Consider the following 17889-nt stretch of genomic DNA (forward strand, 5'->3'; position numbering starts at 1 on the left):
TGTGGCTGAAAGGAAGCAGTTTTAGAAAGAGGATTCTGGGCTGAGCCGCTTCATTGGCCCTTTCTGCCACTCTCTGAGTAGTCCGGGGCCTGGCACACATATCTGTCTGATGTCCCAAATGTCAAGGCAATAATGGCAGCCAGGAACTGTACTTCAGGCGTTCCTACTTCTCCTGGGCCAGCCATTCCTGCAACCATCCCATGGGGTCCTGCTGTGGCCCCACTACATTCCTTACAGCAATTTGGTCCCCATTTTCCTTTGGCCTTCAAACAATCTGTGAGTGTGCAAGTGTGCACATCTATACATATGTGGAATTTGCTAGATAAGAAGGGATTAGGTTCCTGAAGGTAGGCCATGGAGCAACAGTCTTTCTACTAAAGTCAGTCTGGTGTCCACAGTTGCAACTACAAATCATATTCCCTACCTTTGCCTTTTCTGAGAAAGAAAAGACAGCTAATTATAGTAGGCAAAAATAGACGTGTAACACAGAAGGCAACAGAATTAGGTTGGTAAAGTAACCTGTTCACTAATGTTTTCAAATATATCACCCACCACCTAAGGACCCTACATGAATCTCACTAGTGAGATTCTGTTTGTTACCAAAGCAGATGTTGTTTTTCTTGTCCTCACTGAAGACATCCAAACCTGTAAAATGGGTAGCCCTTACATCAGAATCAGCAAACCCCAGCTGACAACCAGGAGTAAAGTGACAGGCTGGAAGATGCCCAGGCCAGACACCAGGAAAAATAGCAGCAATGTCCCTGCAGCCACTTGCAGCAGGACCAGCTGTCCCGTCTCACAAGACGGCCACAACTCAGAATTCCTGCAGTCCTGGTGGACTAGAAGACTTGGGAATCCTTGCAGCACATCCTCATTCGGCCAGAAGGGGGAGCATGAGCACCCGGGTCACTCACCCCCTTTCACTAAGGGCGATTCTCCAAATAAGCCTCCAACGATGGGATTCTGAAAGCTCTATAAAGGAGTTTCGCTGTTTGGTTTTTTTCCTCCTCTATGCGATCCTTCCACTACCCAAACAAACAAACCTACAAGTTTGTTGATGAGCCTGTTCTTGAAAACTACAGGCATTCAGATGTGCCTCCCCCTGGGGTGTCCCCTCTCTCTCAACAGACTTAATGCAGTTTCTTTAGAAGGGACCACAGCCAAGATGCCCTCCCCACAGGGCACCCCACTTTTAAGCAGGGTGGCTGTGACCCACACTTGAACACCAGTTTACGATGTGTCTGGGCACAGTGACAGTCACTTGGTATATGCATTAATTTCATAATTATCATGGCAAGCATGTTACATGGATACCCTCCTCTCTGCATATGAGAGAAACTGAGGTTCAGGGAGGTAAGTGCTCTCCTCAGGGTCACCCAGCCAGATCCAGCAGAGCTGGAATTCAAACCCAGTGGCGCCTAATTCTGAATGAAGTCTGCTCTCTTGTCACTCATCAGGTCTTTGGGCTCACTGGTAAGGACATGAGAAGACACCTTCACCTGAAGGCCACAGGTGAGCCCGAGGAAGAAATAATCCTTCTGGCAACAAAACATGACCTCCCAAGCTGCCTCAGCTCACTCTGGAAAGTAGGCCCAAGCCCAGGTGACCTTCCTCGCCCTGGGGTATGCTCAGTTCACTGCTTAGACGGTTCTGACCCAGCACCTTGACTGCTCCCCAGCCCGCCCAAGGAGGAGGCAACAGGCTCCCCACTTGGGCTGGAATTCAGGTGGGGTAGTGACTGGCCCCTCAAGCCCAGGGCTCAGGAGACAGAGAAGTGACCGGGAAAGGAAGGAAGAAACAGTGAGTCACCACAGGCTGGTTACACAGACATTCCCTCATACCGAGCAGCTGAGGAAGTGTGCTGGGGAGAGAACGCTGATAAGCTGAGAACAGGGTAGCGTGCCAGCAGCCTGAGCCACACAGCGCTCCTAACCTCCTGGTTGGACAGTAAATAAACAACAGCTGGGTGGGGAGGAGGGCGGCAAGAAGGAGGAAAGCCAGCCAGAGAAAGAATATTGACCGACGTAGCAGGACGGGTTCTTTAAAAGGAGCTTTTGAGGGAAGGGTAAGTCCCAGCTACGGCCTGTCCTTACATGCCTCCCAGTCCCCTCTGTCATTTACAACAGCAAACAGGAATTTTTTAGGGGGCTCAGCATAACCAAGTCAGGAGAAAAGTCAAAGAAAAGGGGGTTGGGGAAGACGATCCTTGGGTTCAGGTTTAGAAAACTGATGTCACGAAACCTTCCACGCCCTGTCTGAGCTTGAGATCACTAGCACCACACTGACCCGTCTCGTCTGCGGGTTCCTAATGTAGGGCCAGTGAGTTTGTGACCCCTTAAACGGATAAAACTGCTGTGGGGGATGTTTTTCTAGGGAGAGGGTCCAGAGCTTCCAGAGCTTAAGGTAGGGAAGCCAGATAAAGTACCAGATGCCTAGTTTTTAGCATGAATATGTCCCATATCCATGTCCCAATGCAAATTCATTGTGTATATGAAATTCAAATTTAACTGGGTGTCCCGGAATTTTATTCACTAAATCTGGCAACGCTACCTTGAGGTCACAGGGTCACTGCCTGGACCAGATGCCAGCTCTCCTACTCCCTGGGGCTGAGCTGGCTCTCTCTGTGCAGAGCCATTAAGAGCCACAAACTACATTAAAGAAAACAAACAAATCCCAAACCTGCCCTTGTGAAGGCGCTGCTTCAGTGAACTGAGCTCCACATTATGGAACCAGGAATCCCCCTACCTATGTCAACTGCTAGGGGTCTGCCCCAAAGACACTGGCACAATGACGGAACGAGGGGGACAAAACTGGGGTACAGTGTGCTCTAGCACTTTCCTGGACTGCGAATCTACTCCAGAGTTGCTCGCATCGCTCTGAAGACAGGAGGAAGTTTATGCCAAAGGGGGAAAAAAAAAACCAAAACACAACCAAACCAACCAACAACCTCAGCCTTTTAAGCCATACTCGAGAGTAGTGAAGAATGCTAAAGGGAGAAGGAATCTGACAACATCCACCAGAGAACTGTCCCTTGGGGGGCTCTGAAAGGTGAGCTGTGCTTTTGTGGGGACACTTCCTGATGCTCACTCCTGACACAGGTCATCGGGCACAATGATGTGAATGAAAGCAGACACTTCCTAGCGTCTCTGGATTCTGTACAAGAGTAAAGCCGCCCTCAGTGCAGCCAAGGACACGTCCGCAGCCCCCGAACTCGCTGTTCCTCACCAGTGTAACCGCAGCGCGTGGAGGAAGGCCGAAAGGCCCTCCATGATCAGGAGGATGGCCACGGTCAGGGTGGCAAAGGCGGCGAAAATGAAGAACAGCGCCAAACCTCCTGCCAAGCTCTTCACGCTGAGGCCGATGTGGATCACCATGGTCCAAAGCACCTCAGACAGCTCTGGGGAATGGGGAGAGACAGGACATCCGGTTCAGTTTGGCAAGAGGTGCTGCGGGCCTTGCATTCTGCTCCGTCATCCCTCTCCTGAAGTGTCTGTGGCACCGTGGCTTCCTGCAACCTGGGCAGGACCACCGTGCATAGCTAAATCTGGCAAAAGTGCTGGTCCTCCCATCTGGACATCTTTCTCCTGGGACTCAGGAGTCTGAATAATCCCAGCGCCTTTATGTTATTTCCACTCTATTTAAGCTCCGCATCCGAGAGAGCGCCCAGAGAAGGGGAAAACCTAATTTTCAATCTGGGAGAAACACACTCACGTGCATGAGCGAGGCTGAGGGCCCAGAGCCGCAGGTAAGAGGCAGTGTTGGAGATGCAGCCCAGGCAGTACTCGATGGTGTGGATGGCCTGGTGGACCATGGTGTCCCCAAAGTCAAACTGTTCGTGGGAGAAAAACCAGAGAGAAGATATAAGGCTGGGAGGGGATGTGCAGAAAGGACGTGATGGTCACCTGGCACTTTGGGCCTGGGCCCGAGCACTAACAGTTACACGGAACAGGAATCCCAGCGTTGAATTCAGGTGATGTCTTCAGCCGTCCCCAGAAATCCTGCCTGGCTTAGCTCCCCAACTGGATACCCCATTTCCCTTAATACGCTATATTTTAATGACCTACATCTTAATGAGATTCTTCTCTTTACCTTGCTAGGCTATAAGCCCAAGGGTGGAATGTACGCCGAGTTAAGAGCACTCAGAGAAATGGACTGTCTGGACTCAGGACTCTCAGGGCCCTGCTGCTGGGCCTGCTCCAGCCAACTTCCTCTTTATGGCGCCCGAGTGAAGTGCTTTATTCTAACTGAGCCATGAGAGCAGAACGGCCTCTTCCCAGGCTACACTTCAGCCACCGGCCAACAGGCCAGGAGCTGCTGAGGCAAGACTAAGCCTCCACAGCCACTTCACTCATTATTCCGATAACCTATTGGGAACAAGATAACCTCCTTTTTCTTTTGTCACTTCTGAAAAGATTACACAGGGAAATTCTGGCAAAAGTTTCACAAAATCCTACAGTTGACTGAGACCAAACATAACATCTATTGTTTTTTCGTATTTGTTTTTCTCACGCTCCCTTTCTCCCAGCTTTCTTTTCAACATCAAAAATTGTTTCCAGAGTGGGGCACCTGGGTGGCTCAGTCGATTGAGCGTCCGACTTCAGCTCAGGTCATGATCTCATGTTTCTTGAGTTTGAGCCCTGAGTCGGGCTCTGTGCTGACAGCTCAGAGCCTGGAGCCTGCTTCGTATTCTGTGGGTGTGTGTGTGTGTGTGTGTGTGTGTCTCTCTCTCTCTCTGCCCCGACCCCACTCATGCTCTCTCTCTCAAAAATAAACAAATGTTAAAAATAAATAAATAAATAAATAAATGAATAAATGAAAACCGTTTTCAGAGTAAAGGGGTAGGGGTAGAACAAACTTTCAGGAGTTCATTTGTAGGTCCGCTCCAAGCACAGCCAGGGAAGAATTACTGGTATGCTCTAGAAGCATCAGGCATACTTCAGGCCTCTCCAGTGGCCAGGTGGAGCCATCAGCAGCCACCAGAGAGCAGGAGGCGGGCTCTTCCCATGCTCCTCCCATGCAGCCCAGCCTAGAACCCCAGAAGCACAGGGCCTCCCCTTGCCTTCAGGTCAGAGTCTATTTTTTACCAGTTTCTTTCAAGACTCACATGACTCCACTCCCAAAGGACACCAGAAACGTCTTGGGAAATTGCAGGACGAGAGGAGGAGCTGGCTGGTAAAGTGCTAACAGCCCAGGCCCTCAGGGGTGTGGTCAGTGGGGAGAGAGGCCAGCTCCAACACACCACCTTTGGGTGACTACCTCAGTTTCCCTCACCTCTGACCATCTACACTCTGAGTATTTCTGGGCTTTTCTTCTGCAGTAGGTTCTTCAAGCCTCCTAGTTACCTCAATCCCAACAGCGCCGCTAAGAGCTCTCCCACCACTGTTGGCCATCACCCAGAACCCATGCTCAGAGGAAGGAAGGGTCCTGGCTCCGAGGGGCACTGGTGTCTGCTGCTAAGAGCTCTATGAAAGTAGGGACTGCAGGGCTTCCTCAGAGCCAGCCCCTTGTCAGCAGTTTTACTCTACCCGGAGTTCTTCCCACAAGAATGGAGAACGTGGAGAAAGCCTCTCTTCTAGACCATAGGCAAGTTTTCATTTCTATACAATGAGGGACAATGATGCCGAGGTGAGGATTTAGTGAGAAATCAGCCAGGCACTTAGGAGCCTATCACTGCCTCATGAGTCAGCGGTGACTGAGGAGCAATCGCTGTAGACTCCCTGTCTACACTCCACTCCACCTGCAGGGCCCATCCACTACTCCTCTCCTGCGCCCTGCCCTCCACCCTCTCTGCCCCGCACACCTGACCTTCCTGGCACCCCCTCCCTTGCCTCCCAGTTGTGAGGTCTAACAGACCTTCTGTGTCCTGACTGAACCTCTGCAGTCTCTGCCACTGTCGCCTTTTCCGCCTCCCTCTCAAGACACTCGCCTCCTCTCAGTTTTCCTCCTACCCCCTGGGTGTTCCTTGGTTCTTCCCTAAATGCTGGAGGGTCAGCCTCAGCTCTTACACCTTTCCTGCAGCGCTGCCACTCAGGGCTTTGACGGCCACCCCTAGGACTCCCAAATGGACGTCTTCATCTCCGTGTTGCCCATTTCCAACTGGCCGTGCCATATCTCTTCCTAGTGCCACCCAGATTGATTAACTGCTCTCCTCTGACCCCACCACGACTTCTACTCCATGTCCCATGTTTGATGGAGTGTCACCACTAGGGCCCCAGGCACCCAAGCCTGGAAGTCCATCTTGAATCCTCACTCACTCTCACTGCCTACACTCATTAAGGCCCTGGGACCTGTAGCTCTTTCTTCCTTAATCTCATTATTGGTCCCTCCCTTTCCAACTCCCTGCAAACGCCTCACTTCACTGGAGGCTTCCCAATTGTTTCACGACTCCTATCAGACTAGCTGGTCTCCATGCCTCCAGACTGTGACCCCTCCCCAATCCACTACCACCCATAACACCCCCATTAGAGCCACGCACATGTGTTGTGACACTTCCGGCTTCACGGTCCCCTGACGGCTCCTTGTTATCCAAACACTTTACTGCGGCTTGTTTCTGCAACCTCCAGGCTCACCTCTCACTGGTCTCCAACTCCTGGCCCTAAGCTCCAGCCAAGCTATGAACTTGTTTATCCCCCAAATGTGATGGGTCCGCAGGCCCGTGTCTTTAAGATAACTATACACACCGATGGGTCTGCATTCCCATCATCCTCCCAAAGAGACTCCTGCTTGACCAGACTAAGCTTAGCAACAATTTCCTTAGGGAACCATTTCCTGGTCTCCTCTTCTCCACTCCCACCCCAGCACCTGTCAGGTGCCCTCTTTCTGTGTTCCCACAGCATCCTGGGCACACCTCAGTCACACCACCTGTCACCCAGACTGTTTCCTCAATTTGTCTGGGAGTTCCTTGAGGGCAAGGACTATGTTTTTCTTCTCGCAGTTTCTGTATACCAAACAGAGTGCTTGACACATAGAGGGTGAATGAATGAATGGGTGGGATAAAAGAATGAACAGATGGATGGATGGGCAGGATGAATGAACAGATGGATGGGCGGGTGCGTGGGTGCGTGGGTGCGGTGGATGGATGGGTGGGATGAATACAACTGGTGAGATGACACAATAGGGAGAGGGACGACTGACCCCTGCTGAATGGTTACAGCCTTTAAAGATTTCCCAGACAATCAACTAGCCTGGCCCTGCTTTGCAACTGGACTGAGTGCTCCCCAGGGAGAGGGGTTGCTGCTTTTAGCAGGCTGGAATAATGGCCTCCATGGGGCAAATGGGTTTTCACAGCCAAGCAAAAAGGGGAAGTTCTAGAAGAACTTCCAGGCTGGATTAAGAAAAAAAAAAAAAAAAAAGGTTTGAAATCTTTAGGTTAGATAATTTTAACCCGATCTAAATCTGGCTGTGGAGAACTAGACTGCCCATGTGCCTGATAAAATGTCATCATTATTTAGGAAGCTATGGGAAGCTGAACCCCTGAGGGAGCTGAGGGGCCAGAGACTCGGGAGGCTGAATCACAGTCCATCTGGTGTGGATGTCCAACACCCCTGAGGAATGGCTACAAATGAGGACCGTTCTGACAATGGCCATGGCATTGGGTGCTCAACTAGGAAGGCACTTAAAAGAGCAGTATTGCTGGAGGTTGTGTTACTGGGAGAGGGCTGGGCTCCTCACTATCATGGAACACACTCCCAGCCAGCCCTTCCAGGCAGCTCCACCATTGACTGTGAACAGATGAGCAGTCCAAAGGAACCAGACGCTCCTGGAGGCCAGCAAAAGAGGCTCTCCAGCCTTCAGGAAGATCGAGCACTGCCTGGTTTTTTTTGTTTTGTTTTATTTTTGTTTTTGTTTTTGTTTTTTCACAGAATCAGCAAAGGTTTTCCCATTCCCATCCCACTGCCCCTTTAGAGAGGACCAGGAGAGCCAGGAAAGGGGAGGGCTCATGGGTCTAGATATTTTAGAGAAAAGTTTTGGGGGAAGATGCAAACAGTGCAGCAAGGCCTTTAAAACACCCAATTCAAAATGTGTGTATTGCTAAATGAATTACTGCTGAGCTCAAAGGCCTTCTACTCCAAATGTGGCCTGAATAGCCAACTTTGTTTCTATTACCTGGTATTAATATGAACTCCTTTCATGCAGCTGGGATTGCTTTTTCTGGGATGTATCAGAGAGGCAAAGCCTCCTCTTGAAAGCTGTCTCCCTCCCACCTGGGTCATAGTGGAGGTACAAGTGACCCCAAGCGAGGGTCCAGCAATTCTCACTTCAAGCATCATCAAGCTGATGAGGACAGTAGGAAGAGGGTGGCTGCATCTCAGACAGGGAGGAAGGGTGAGCTTTACTCACAAGCTCTCAGAGGAGCAAGGAGGAAACGGCTACTCCCAGCAGCAGAGCGACCATACCATACATAACATCACAGGACAGGAAGGCAAAGACCAATGGGATTTGACCCCCAAGGGGGTCACTTCAAGAATGCCAATGCAGACATTACTTGTAGCTCCTTTCAAAGCCATTCTCAGAGGTATTAGATCAGCAAAGTCAACGAAACAAAGACAGAGGTGACCGACATGAGATGCAGTTAATGGAGACGGATGTTCTCAGAACACAGGTTCACGGACTGGTTAGAAATGGCCAGTGAGATGCAGGACACACAGGTGTCACATGTGGCCCCAGGGTTGCGGCAGGGTCAGCAGAGTGATCACAAGGATGGGAAGAGAAGCCCCAGATAAACATGAAGGCAAAGCCAGCTTGTTTCTTACCACTTCGTCCTCGGTAGGCTTGAAAACACAAATTTACACTTAGTGGGAAGCCATGCCACACAAGGTCACGAGTCATAAGCACAAGGTTACTGACTGTTTCTCGGGGAAGACCGTTAATGTTAAATGGGTCTAACGTGCTAGAGGCAGACATGCTCAGCATACAGAGAGCAAAACCAGCAGGATTTAGAGCATGAAGATACATATTTTTTAAAGGCACCCCAACCCTTGCAATTCCTTTTTACAAATGTCATACACACAGTGGAAGTGGTCAGTTAGACTGAAAAGTTCAGTCACCTGGGTCCTCAACTCCTATTCTATTTGCTTGAAAAAGAACATAACAAGGGGGAAAAAAGAATATAACAAATAGATGACATTCACAAGTTCAGTTCACAGGTTCTGTGGCATGAGGGGTCAAGGCAAGCAGACCGGATTTTAAAAAGCAGCTTGGAGGTGGTGGTTTAAGGAAAAGTCTAATTTGACCTTACTGCTTTTCACCCTCCCTGTAAAAAGTAGGCAAATAACATTTTTCAAAAGCTCAAATAATGTATCTGCCACAGAGAGCAGATTCGTGGGACAAGACTTTAAAAGGACCAGCGATTACAGTTCCAACTGGAACCATTCCTGGAAGGGGCAAGGGATGAAGAGGCTGCCCTAAGGGGCCTGTGTTTCTGGTAATAAGACCTGGGAAGCCGGGGTCTCCGCTCCCCTCGGTCCCCAGGAGCACAGTTAGTAATTGAGATTTGCGCGCAGAATACTGCAGGCAACTCGGAATTCAAGTTCGGACCATGAAGCAAAGCTGCTATGGGGGCTGCCGGTGACACCTAGAGTTCAGAGCAGGCCCACTGGAAAAAGCTGTGGTGCCCTAAGAGGCCCAGAAGGCAGGCTGATCATTAGTATTAGTATTTTCATTTTCTAAGTAAGAAGACTGTAGGGAGGCCTCCTATGCACATAAGCCTAGGGCTGACCCACAGTAGAAGGAGAGGAAGCCCACGCCACTGGATCTTACCTCTTCTGCGTCCTCTGAATGGGTGGAGAGCTGGTCATGCTGAATAATCTCAGCATCCTCCTCTGTCGGTCCGTTGCCCACCCTGATCCCACCAAAGTTGAGAGTTCCCTACACAGATGAACAGAAAGAGTAGAATTTGCCTGGGCTTTAATGTGACATTCTGTGAGTGGGGAAGGGTGATGGTTAGTACATACAAACCTCAGAAAAGCATATATTCTAACAACAAAATCAAAACCCGCTGATCCAACAGGCAAGTAAAAACAAACCACTGTTCCCACCCCAACCAGCACCGCCCCAGCCCCAGCCCCAACTACATTTATCACCTCATTCTGATCAGAGGAAACATACAGCCTGCTGCACCAAGACTCACCAACCTGGCCTTGGTCAACACTAACTGAGATGACTGCTTGAATGAAAAGCTTAACCTGAAAGGACTCTTGCAATGAGTGTAGCTCTATCTGTAAAGTTGTCAGTGGTCTAAGTTTTTCTAGAACTAAAGATCAGACTTTCTAAGAGGGAGTGGAGCCAAATGACATGGTGACCATAACCTGGTCTGATAAACTTTCAACTGGAACCCAAGAGTTCCAGCAACTTCTCCCAGAAGCATACTGGGTTTCTGGCCAGGAACAAAGGACTTCCTAGATCAGGGAAGGGAGAAATCTATATGGACATCAGCCTGCGGCCAGAGAACACTGAGGTCAAAAAAAAAAAAGGAATGAAAAAGTCCCCTTTCCTTCAATGGAGGATTCTGGAGTGTTACACCAACTCTCTTCCAGGCATGTGGGCAAATGCCAAATGGGTGTTTGCTTCTTGTTTCCCAGGCATAGTGTTCAGCGGGCTCTCCAGAACCAGAATTTCTAAGTCAACCTGACTTGGAAAAGCTTGGGCTTATTGAGACAAAAGGACTCTTTGAGTACAAAACCGGGCAGAACTGGGGTTAAGTCAGACAAATACCAATGAGTGCTAACCCGCCAGAGTGAACAGGAGCTAAAGAAACAGGTCCTGGGCCCACTTCTTATGGTTTCTGATCAGGGACCCCAAACGAGGCAAGAGTTCAAAAACTTTTCTCCTGCAAATCGGCCTTCTGGGCAGCAGCACAATGTGCCAACAGGTTTGCTCCACTGCCCGGAGGTCCCTACTCGCAGCTTCACCTTTTGGTGTGCAGCTTTTTACTACAGCTGACTGACCACCAGAACTCAGTGCTTGGGCAAATTCTCCTTCTCCTTGAAGCAGGGCTTCTTCCGTGCTGGTCAGGGAGCCAGCTGCATCAGAATCACCTTGAAATTAAATAGAGATTCTCAAATACTACCCCCGGAAATAGTATACTTAGTAGATCTGGGGTGGGGCCCAGAAAATCTATATTTTAAAAAATATTTCCCCACGTACAAACTGTATAAGCATTTTTTATTGTCTACCTTGAAAATTCAAGCACAAAAAAATGCACATACCCTTTGAGACCCCCACCACTGGGAACATCTATGTTTATGAAATGTTATCAAGATATGTGGACAAGGATGTTCCCTGCATTTGTATTTATAATAGCAGAGAATTGGGAACAACCAACACATCCATCAATGACAGTGATTACACAATTTTAGCATATCCAACAGCATGTACTATGGAATACTAGACAACTATAAAAAAGAGTGAAACACTGTGCCGACAGCTCAGAGCCTGGAGCCTGCTTCTGATTCTGTGTCTCCCTCTCTCTCTGCCCCTTCCCCATTCCTGCTGTCTCTCTCTCTCAAAAATGAATAAGCGTTAAAAACAAAAAAATTTAAAAAAAAAGAGTGAAACAATCTCCCAGGATACACCAAAAATTTTTAAACTTAACAAATCAAGGGGCAAAAGAGTGCTACAGTTTAAAACACAATTCCTAGTATGTTTTAAACGTGTATACATACACATGTACAAATACATATACATATTTATATCAATAGATGATAGCAATATGTTGATATATGCAGAAAAATATTGGAGGCAAAATTCCCCTGCCTTTGAGTAGGAGAAGGAGCCCAGGGACAGGGGCACTTTCACTTTCAGTACTATTTGCATTTTCTAACCTATTGCTTTAATTTTACTTTTTTTTTTAAAAAATTTTTTTTCAACATTTTTTATTTTATTTTTGGGACAGAGAGAGACAGAGCATGAACAGGGGAGGGGCAGAGAGAGAGGGAGACACAGAATCGGAAACAGGCTCCAGGCTCCGAGCCATCAGCCCAGAGCCTGACGCGGGGCTCGAACTCACGGACCGCGAGATCGTGACCTGGCTGAAGTCGGACGCTTAACCGACTGTGCCACCCAGGCGCCCCTAATTTTACTTTTTAATGTCAGTGGAGGATTGTCTGGGTCATGGAACTGTGGACTATCTTTATTACTTCTTCTGTTTTAATACTCTAAGAAACAAACATAAAGGTCACCAGGTGATTCTGATGTGTACTCAGATTCGGGAAGCACCGAGACCCTGGGCACCTCCAGGTCATGCAAACATTACACCTGACAGACCTCAGCAGGTGGACTGGAAGTACAAAAAGGGCACTGGTGACAGGAGAGGACCCCAACATATCCTGGCACGGGTTACAGGGTTGAGGCAGGCTTCAGGCTTTAAGGATCCTAAAGCAGAAGGTCATTTCTGAAGCTTTTCCCAACCAGCAGACAGAGTGAGGGGCAGACAGGGTAAACCTCTCAGCCAGACACTAGCAAGTGTCCCTTCAGGACACAGGACATGAAAATTACAGGAAGGGGAGATGAGACATACACATCAGCAGAAAAAAGAAAACATTAAACCATGATACACTGCTTACAGACAACCCAAAGGACAAAGAACAGAACAAACACAGATCAGTGATTGTCTCCTCAGCCCTTAGGGTCAAGAATCCAGAGTCCTTGTGAAATGATCATCTTGAAGCTTTCATGAGGCTCAATAGAACCAGACGTTTCGCGGAAGAACCAGTGGGCTAAGAAGACTCTATGAAGGTGCAGGTTTCCAGACGGGGGACGTTTCACTTGGACAATATCGGAGAAGAGGGTAACAGAGTTAAAAGCACCAAAACGGATGCATCAGAAGCACATCCTAAATATGCCAAGACTAACAGAAAGAAGGGCACGTGAAAAGAATGTCAATAAATGGATAGTATGTGGTTTGTGGACTTAAAACATTTCTCAAAGGAGAGAGTAAATCCCTGTTTGAAAATAATTTTAAACAGTAACATTAAACTATCTTCTGATCCAAAATATCAGCCCTTTTAGATTAGTTCTAGAAGGATCACAGCAGTTTTCTAGGTTTAAAATGATCAGAAACACCTAATGAAGGAAAGAGCTATCCATCTAAATATTTCACTTTCTTATAAAGGAGTATGATGCCACTAGATCATAAGAGTACATGTGTGATTACTGCTGGTGAGATTTTTTAAATCTTACTGATTACCTAGAATACACCGGGCTAAGTTGATACTAGCACATTAAAACAGTTTGGTTAAGAGATGTTTTTCGGGAAAAATATTGAAATACTTAACATTCAAAGTGCTGTTGCTGAATCATGAGTTAGTATTTGAAGAAGGAAAGTCGAAACAGATGACTTTGGTTATTGTACCAGATGCAGAAGACACACGAGACACATGGCGGAGTGGAGGTCTCAGTGGAACAGCTGAGGACATGAGGGCTTCTGAGTCTCTTACAAAAAAGTAGACATGTATAAGCTCCGACTGGCAGGAGAGTAAGTCATAGCTAAAACGGACCAAATGTCCAAGCATCACTCCGAAGCAGAAGTTTAAAGAGCAGGGAGACTTATTCAAGAATCACAGAAATGTTCTTGATCCATGCAGAAAAAGCATCTAATACGTGGTCACAAAATACATCCCATTAAGATGATGGGATTCTGAGAGGGTACAACAGCCACTTTCCTCCCATAGACGTGACTGTACTTACAAATTTGAATAGAAACTTAGTAGACAGACCAATGATAAAGATGATATTAGAATCTACTCGTAAGAGGTGGAAGTCTTTTCTATCATTGTCCCAATGAGTGAAAAGGATGGACTTCCCAAGAGCACACATGTCCCATGCTCTCCATATAACTGAAAAGAATTCTGCTGCACTGTTTGCCACCTCTTTACACAAAATGTGATGGTTTGTCAGTTTTAATTCACTCACTGTTGCAGCCGCTGCTGCCTCTAGTCCCTGCTGGCTCGGGGTTGGGCTGACTGGGGCCTCCACAGGCTGCCCTTCCTGATAGTGAATGGAAGAGAAGAGGAAGGGAGAAAGAAACAAAAGAGGGCGGGAGTGAGGCGGGGAGACGAATGGAGGGTACATGGAAGGATGAAGATGGTCAGAAAAGGGAGAAGGAGGGTCTTGTAACTCAGCTGCTCTCCAACAGGAATAATAATCTAACAGCCGTATGAGAGTCATGCAACAAGATCTTTTGGGTTTTATTAGGCAGTGTAATAAGTAATCATTATTGCATAGCCAGAAATGAAAATTTGGTGTGTGTGTGTGTGTGTGTGTGTGTGTGTGTGTGTGTGTATGGAATTCATAAGCACACATACATCGAGTAAACACAAGTTTATGTGTGGCATTTAAAAAAAAAATCTTTTTCCCAGATGTCTCAATTGGTGAAAGTATCATGGTCTCATTTTAAACGAAAATGTCTCAGCGTCAGCCCTGTGGTTGCCCAGGCAAACCACATGAGTGGGTTCACCCACCTGTAGCTCCTGCAGCCCTGATTTGGCTGAGGTTGCATCTAAGCAGGCCCAGACCTGGATTTTGCTGAGCACAGCATGAGCAAAGCATGACCAAGAAAGGCAGAAACTTATGACTTGTTTCCTGTACCTAAGCTACTCAAAGCTGAATCCAGATGTTCGAGCAGCAAATACATGGGTTTAAAAAAAATTTTTTTTTTTCATCAGGTCCAGTGCACATGCTGGATATGACACAAGTGCGTTTTAAGAGGATGTAGTCTTATGCACAATTCATTATATCTGATGAGGAATTGCCTTGCTCTCAAGGGGAAAAAAAATCTAGTATCTTTCAGCAACAAAAATACACCCACCAAATGCTTCCTCCTCAAATACTGATGGCGAAGGACCAGTGGTTTAAATAGTAGCATCCAAGGTACACACAGTAGCGCGACCACTACCAGGAAACACTGAATTCCTTTCTACAAAGTAAGGACAAGGCACATCACATTAATCAAACATGCAGCTTCCAACTCTAGCACAAATTTCCCCCAAACAGTATTTTCTTACTGATCTGTGAATGACACCATCCAGTTTCTCAAACTAATTAGCAGATATTGTGGCAAAGCCCAAGAATTATCTGATAGGATGCTAAGGAGGATGGGCTGAATTTAGGTCTGAAGGTATGGGCTGAACACCAACACCACAGAAAGAGATTTTTAAAGGCTTTTTCAGATATCTGGCTTCCTGGGGCACCTGGGTGGCTCAGTCAGTTGAGTATCTGACTTTGGCTCAGGTCATGATCTCACAGTTCATGAGTTCAAGCCCCGCATCAGGCTCTCTGATGTCAGCACAGAGCCCGCTTTGATCCTCTGTCCCCCTCTCTCTGAGCCTCCCCCACTTGTGCATGCACGCGCTCTCTCTCTCAAAACTAAACAAACATTAAAAAAGAAACGAAGAGAAATATCTGGCTTCCTGGTTGAGGGAACCACCTAAGCCAGTCTACCTCTGGGTTGACTCACCTGTCCAGAATAAAGCATCGCATTACTAGAGTCACCGTAGGAAAAGAGAAACATGTTTATGAAATGAATCAGAAGGCTTGGCGCCTTCTCAGATGTATGAGCATCATAGGCTGTCCACTTGTAAAATATAAGGATAACCAAGTAGCCAAACAAAGAGGTCATGAAGATTATTTCAGGAATAAATCCAAAGTAGATATTCAGGGGTTTCTTGAAATAGCTAAAAAGAGAGAAAAAAAATGTTAAAGGCAAACAGATCCAGGGACGCCTGGTGGCTCAGTCGGTAGATCATGCGGCTCTTGATCTCAAGGTCGTCCGTTCAAGTTTCACATTGGATATAGAGCTTACTTTTAAAAAAAATTAAAATTAAAAACAAAACAGTGAACAGACCCAGGGTCACCCCCAGACCAAATGGAGTACTCACTAGATCTCCTACCTACACTTCCCTCAATTCTGTCTTTATCACTTTAAGAAGCAACAGCCTGGGGCGCCTGGGTGGCGCAGTCGGTTAAGCGTCCGACTTCAGCCAGGTCACGATCTCGCGGTCCGTGAGTTCGAGCCCCGCGTCAGGCTCTGGGCTGATGGCTCGGAGCCTGGAGCCTGTTTCCGATTCTGTGTCTCCCTCTCTCTCTGCCCCTCCCCCGTTCATGCTCTGTCTCTCTCTGTCCCAAAAATAATAAATAAAAAACGTTGAAAAAAAAAATTAAAAAAAAAAAAAAAAAAAAAAAAAGAAGCAACAGCCAGATGCACTGACGGCAACAGAGAGAAGCAGGATTAATTGTGACTTCTAAATTTTTGGACCTTGGACAGTTCCAGTACCACCCCCCCCACCCCCACCCCCACCACCAAACTTTTCCCATCAGAAAGAGACTGGAAAATATAGTACCTTCTGGGACCATAGTTTATAATTTTATGTGAGTTACACATCAAGAGAAAAAAAAATACCTCACTCATTTTGATGAAAATGACATAAAGTTTTTCAAAGAGCTTTACTACAATTGTAAATTGTTAAGGGACTAATGCTAATTAAGCCTCATTTAAGAACATGAGATTTTTATAAAAAGCACCTCTTTAATGTAGAATAGGGTTCTGAGTTATTAATCCCTCCCCAAAGATGTCATGATTTCGTTAGGCGAAAGCATTATCTAAATTATGCGTGTTCCTGTGACAGAAATACAGCAACTCACGTATGGTTGAAGAGGCTCAGGCTGACTCCAAACATCATGTGAATGATGCCAAGGATAACAGACATCTTCATTTTAAAGGAGTTGAGAAAGGTCAGTTTATTGGTAGCAATGTTCCAGATCTATCACAATCCAAGGAAACAAAAAGCATTATAAAGAGTTCATGAATGGGACATTATTATGCACCAATATTAAAAAAATTTTTAGTATTTACTTACTTTGAGACAGAGAGAGAGAGTGTGTGCACACATGTGCATACAAGCAGGGGAGGGGCAGAGAGAAGGAGTGGCAGAATCCCAAGCAGGCTCCACACCATCAGCTCAGAGCCCAATGTGGGGCTCGAAATTACAAACCCTGAGATCATGACCTGAGCCAAGATCAAGAGTCGGACGCTTAACCAACTGCGCCACCCATGTGCCTGCCCCTCACCAATTTTTTATTTTTTTAGTTTTTTAATTAAAATTTTTTTAACATTTATTCATTTTTGAGAGACAGAGAGAGAGAGAGAGAGAGACCGCACGTGCATGCGCATGAGTGGGGGAGGGGCAGACAGAGAGGGAGACAGAATCTGAAGCAGGCACCAGGCTCTGAGCTGTCAGCACAGAGCCCGACACGAGGCTTGAACTCACAGAGGGAGAGATCATGAAGTGAGCTGAAGTCGGTTGCTTAACCAACTGAGCCACCCAGGAGCCACCCAATTTTTTTTTTTTTAAAGTAAGCTTTATGCCCAAAATGGGACTTGAAATCATGATCAAGAAAGAGTCATGTGCTCTAACACCTGAGCCAGCCAGGAGCCCTTATTTCCCTATTTGAAAGCTTTTTTTAATTAGGGAAAATTCTAAGCATAGACTTAAGTAGAAAGTATAACAAATTCCCATTTACCTATGATCCAGCTTGCATACTTTTTTTTTTCTTTTTTGAGAGAGAGAGAGAGAGAGCACACACTAGTGGGGAAGAGGGGCAGAAGGAGAGAAACAGAATCTCAAGTAGGCTCCACACTCAATGCAGAGCCCAGCCTAGGGCTTAATCCCATGATCCTGGGATCATGGGACCCAAGCTGAAATCAAGAGTCAGATGCTCAACTGACTGAGCCACCCAGGTGCCCCCCTGAAAAATTACTATTGGCTCAAGGTCAATCTTATTTCATCACACAACCTACTCCCCACTTCCCTATTATTTGGAAGCCAAGTTCAGATATCATATAATTTTATCTGTAAATACTTCAGTACATATCTCTAAAAGGTAAGCACTCGT

The 17889-nt window shown here is 46.9% G+C and overlaps 1 protein-coding gene across 9 annotated transcripts in view; it reads right to left on the bottom strand.

Annotated features, from left to right (window-relative positions):
- The window catches only part of ATP6V0A1 (ATPase H+ transporting V0 subunit a1), a 56796-nt gene that overhangs the window by 3899 nt on the left and 35008 nt on the right, over positions 1–17889 (bottom strand). For 2 of the 9 annotated variants that reach the window (XM_058702645.1, XM_058702642.1), the window contains exons 15-22: positions 16639–16757; positions 15455–15671; positions 14807–14914; positions 13912–13986; positions 9760–9867; positions 8754–8771; positions 3712–3829; positions 3226–3397 (exon numbers count right to left, since the gene is read on the bottom strand). In XM_058702645.1, the coding sequence (XP_058558628.1) occupies positions 3226–3397; positions 3712–3829; positions 8754–8771; positions 9760–9867; positions 13912–13986; positions 14807–14914; positions 15455–15671; positions 16639–16757 (935 nt within the window). The remainder of the gene's footprint in view (positions 1–3225; positions 3398–3711; positions 3830–8753; positions 8772–9759; positions 9868–13911; positions 13987–14806; positions 14915–15454; positions 15672–16638; positions 16758–17889) is intronic. The other 7 variants (XM_058702648.1, XM_058702646.1, XM_058702649.1 and 4 more) reach the window with 4 other exon arrangements.

Source organism: Neofelis nebulosa, chromosome 16 (assembly GCF_028018385.1).
Source record: "Neofelis nebulosa isolate mNeoNeb1 chromosome 16, mNeoNeb1.pri, whole genome shotgun sequence".
In the NCBI taxonomy this organism is placed as follows: Eukaryota; Metazoa; Chordata; class Mammalia; order Carnivora; family Felidae; genus Neofelis; species Neofelis nebulosa.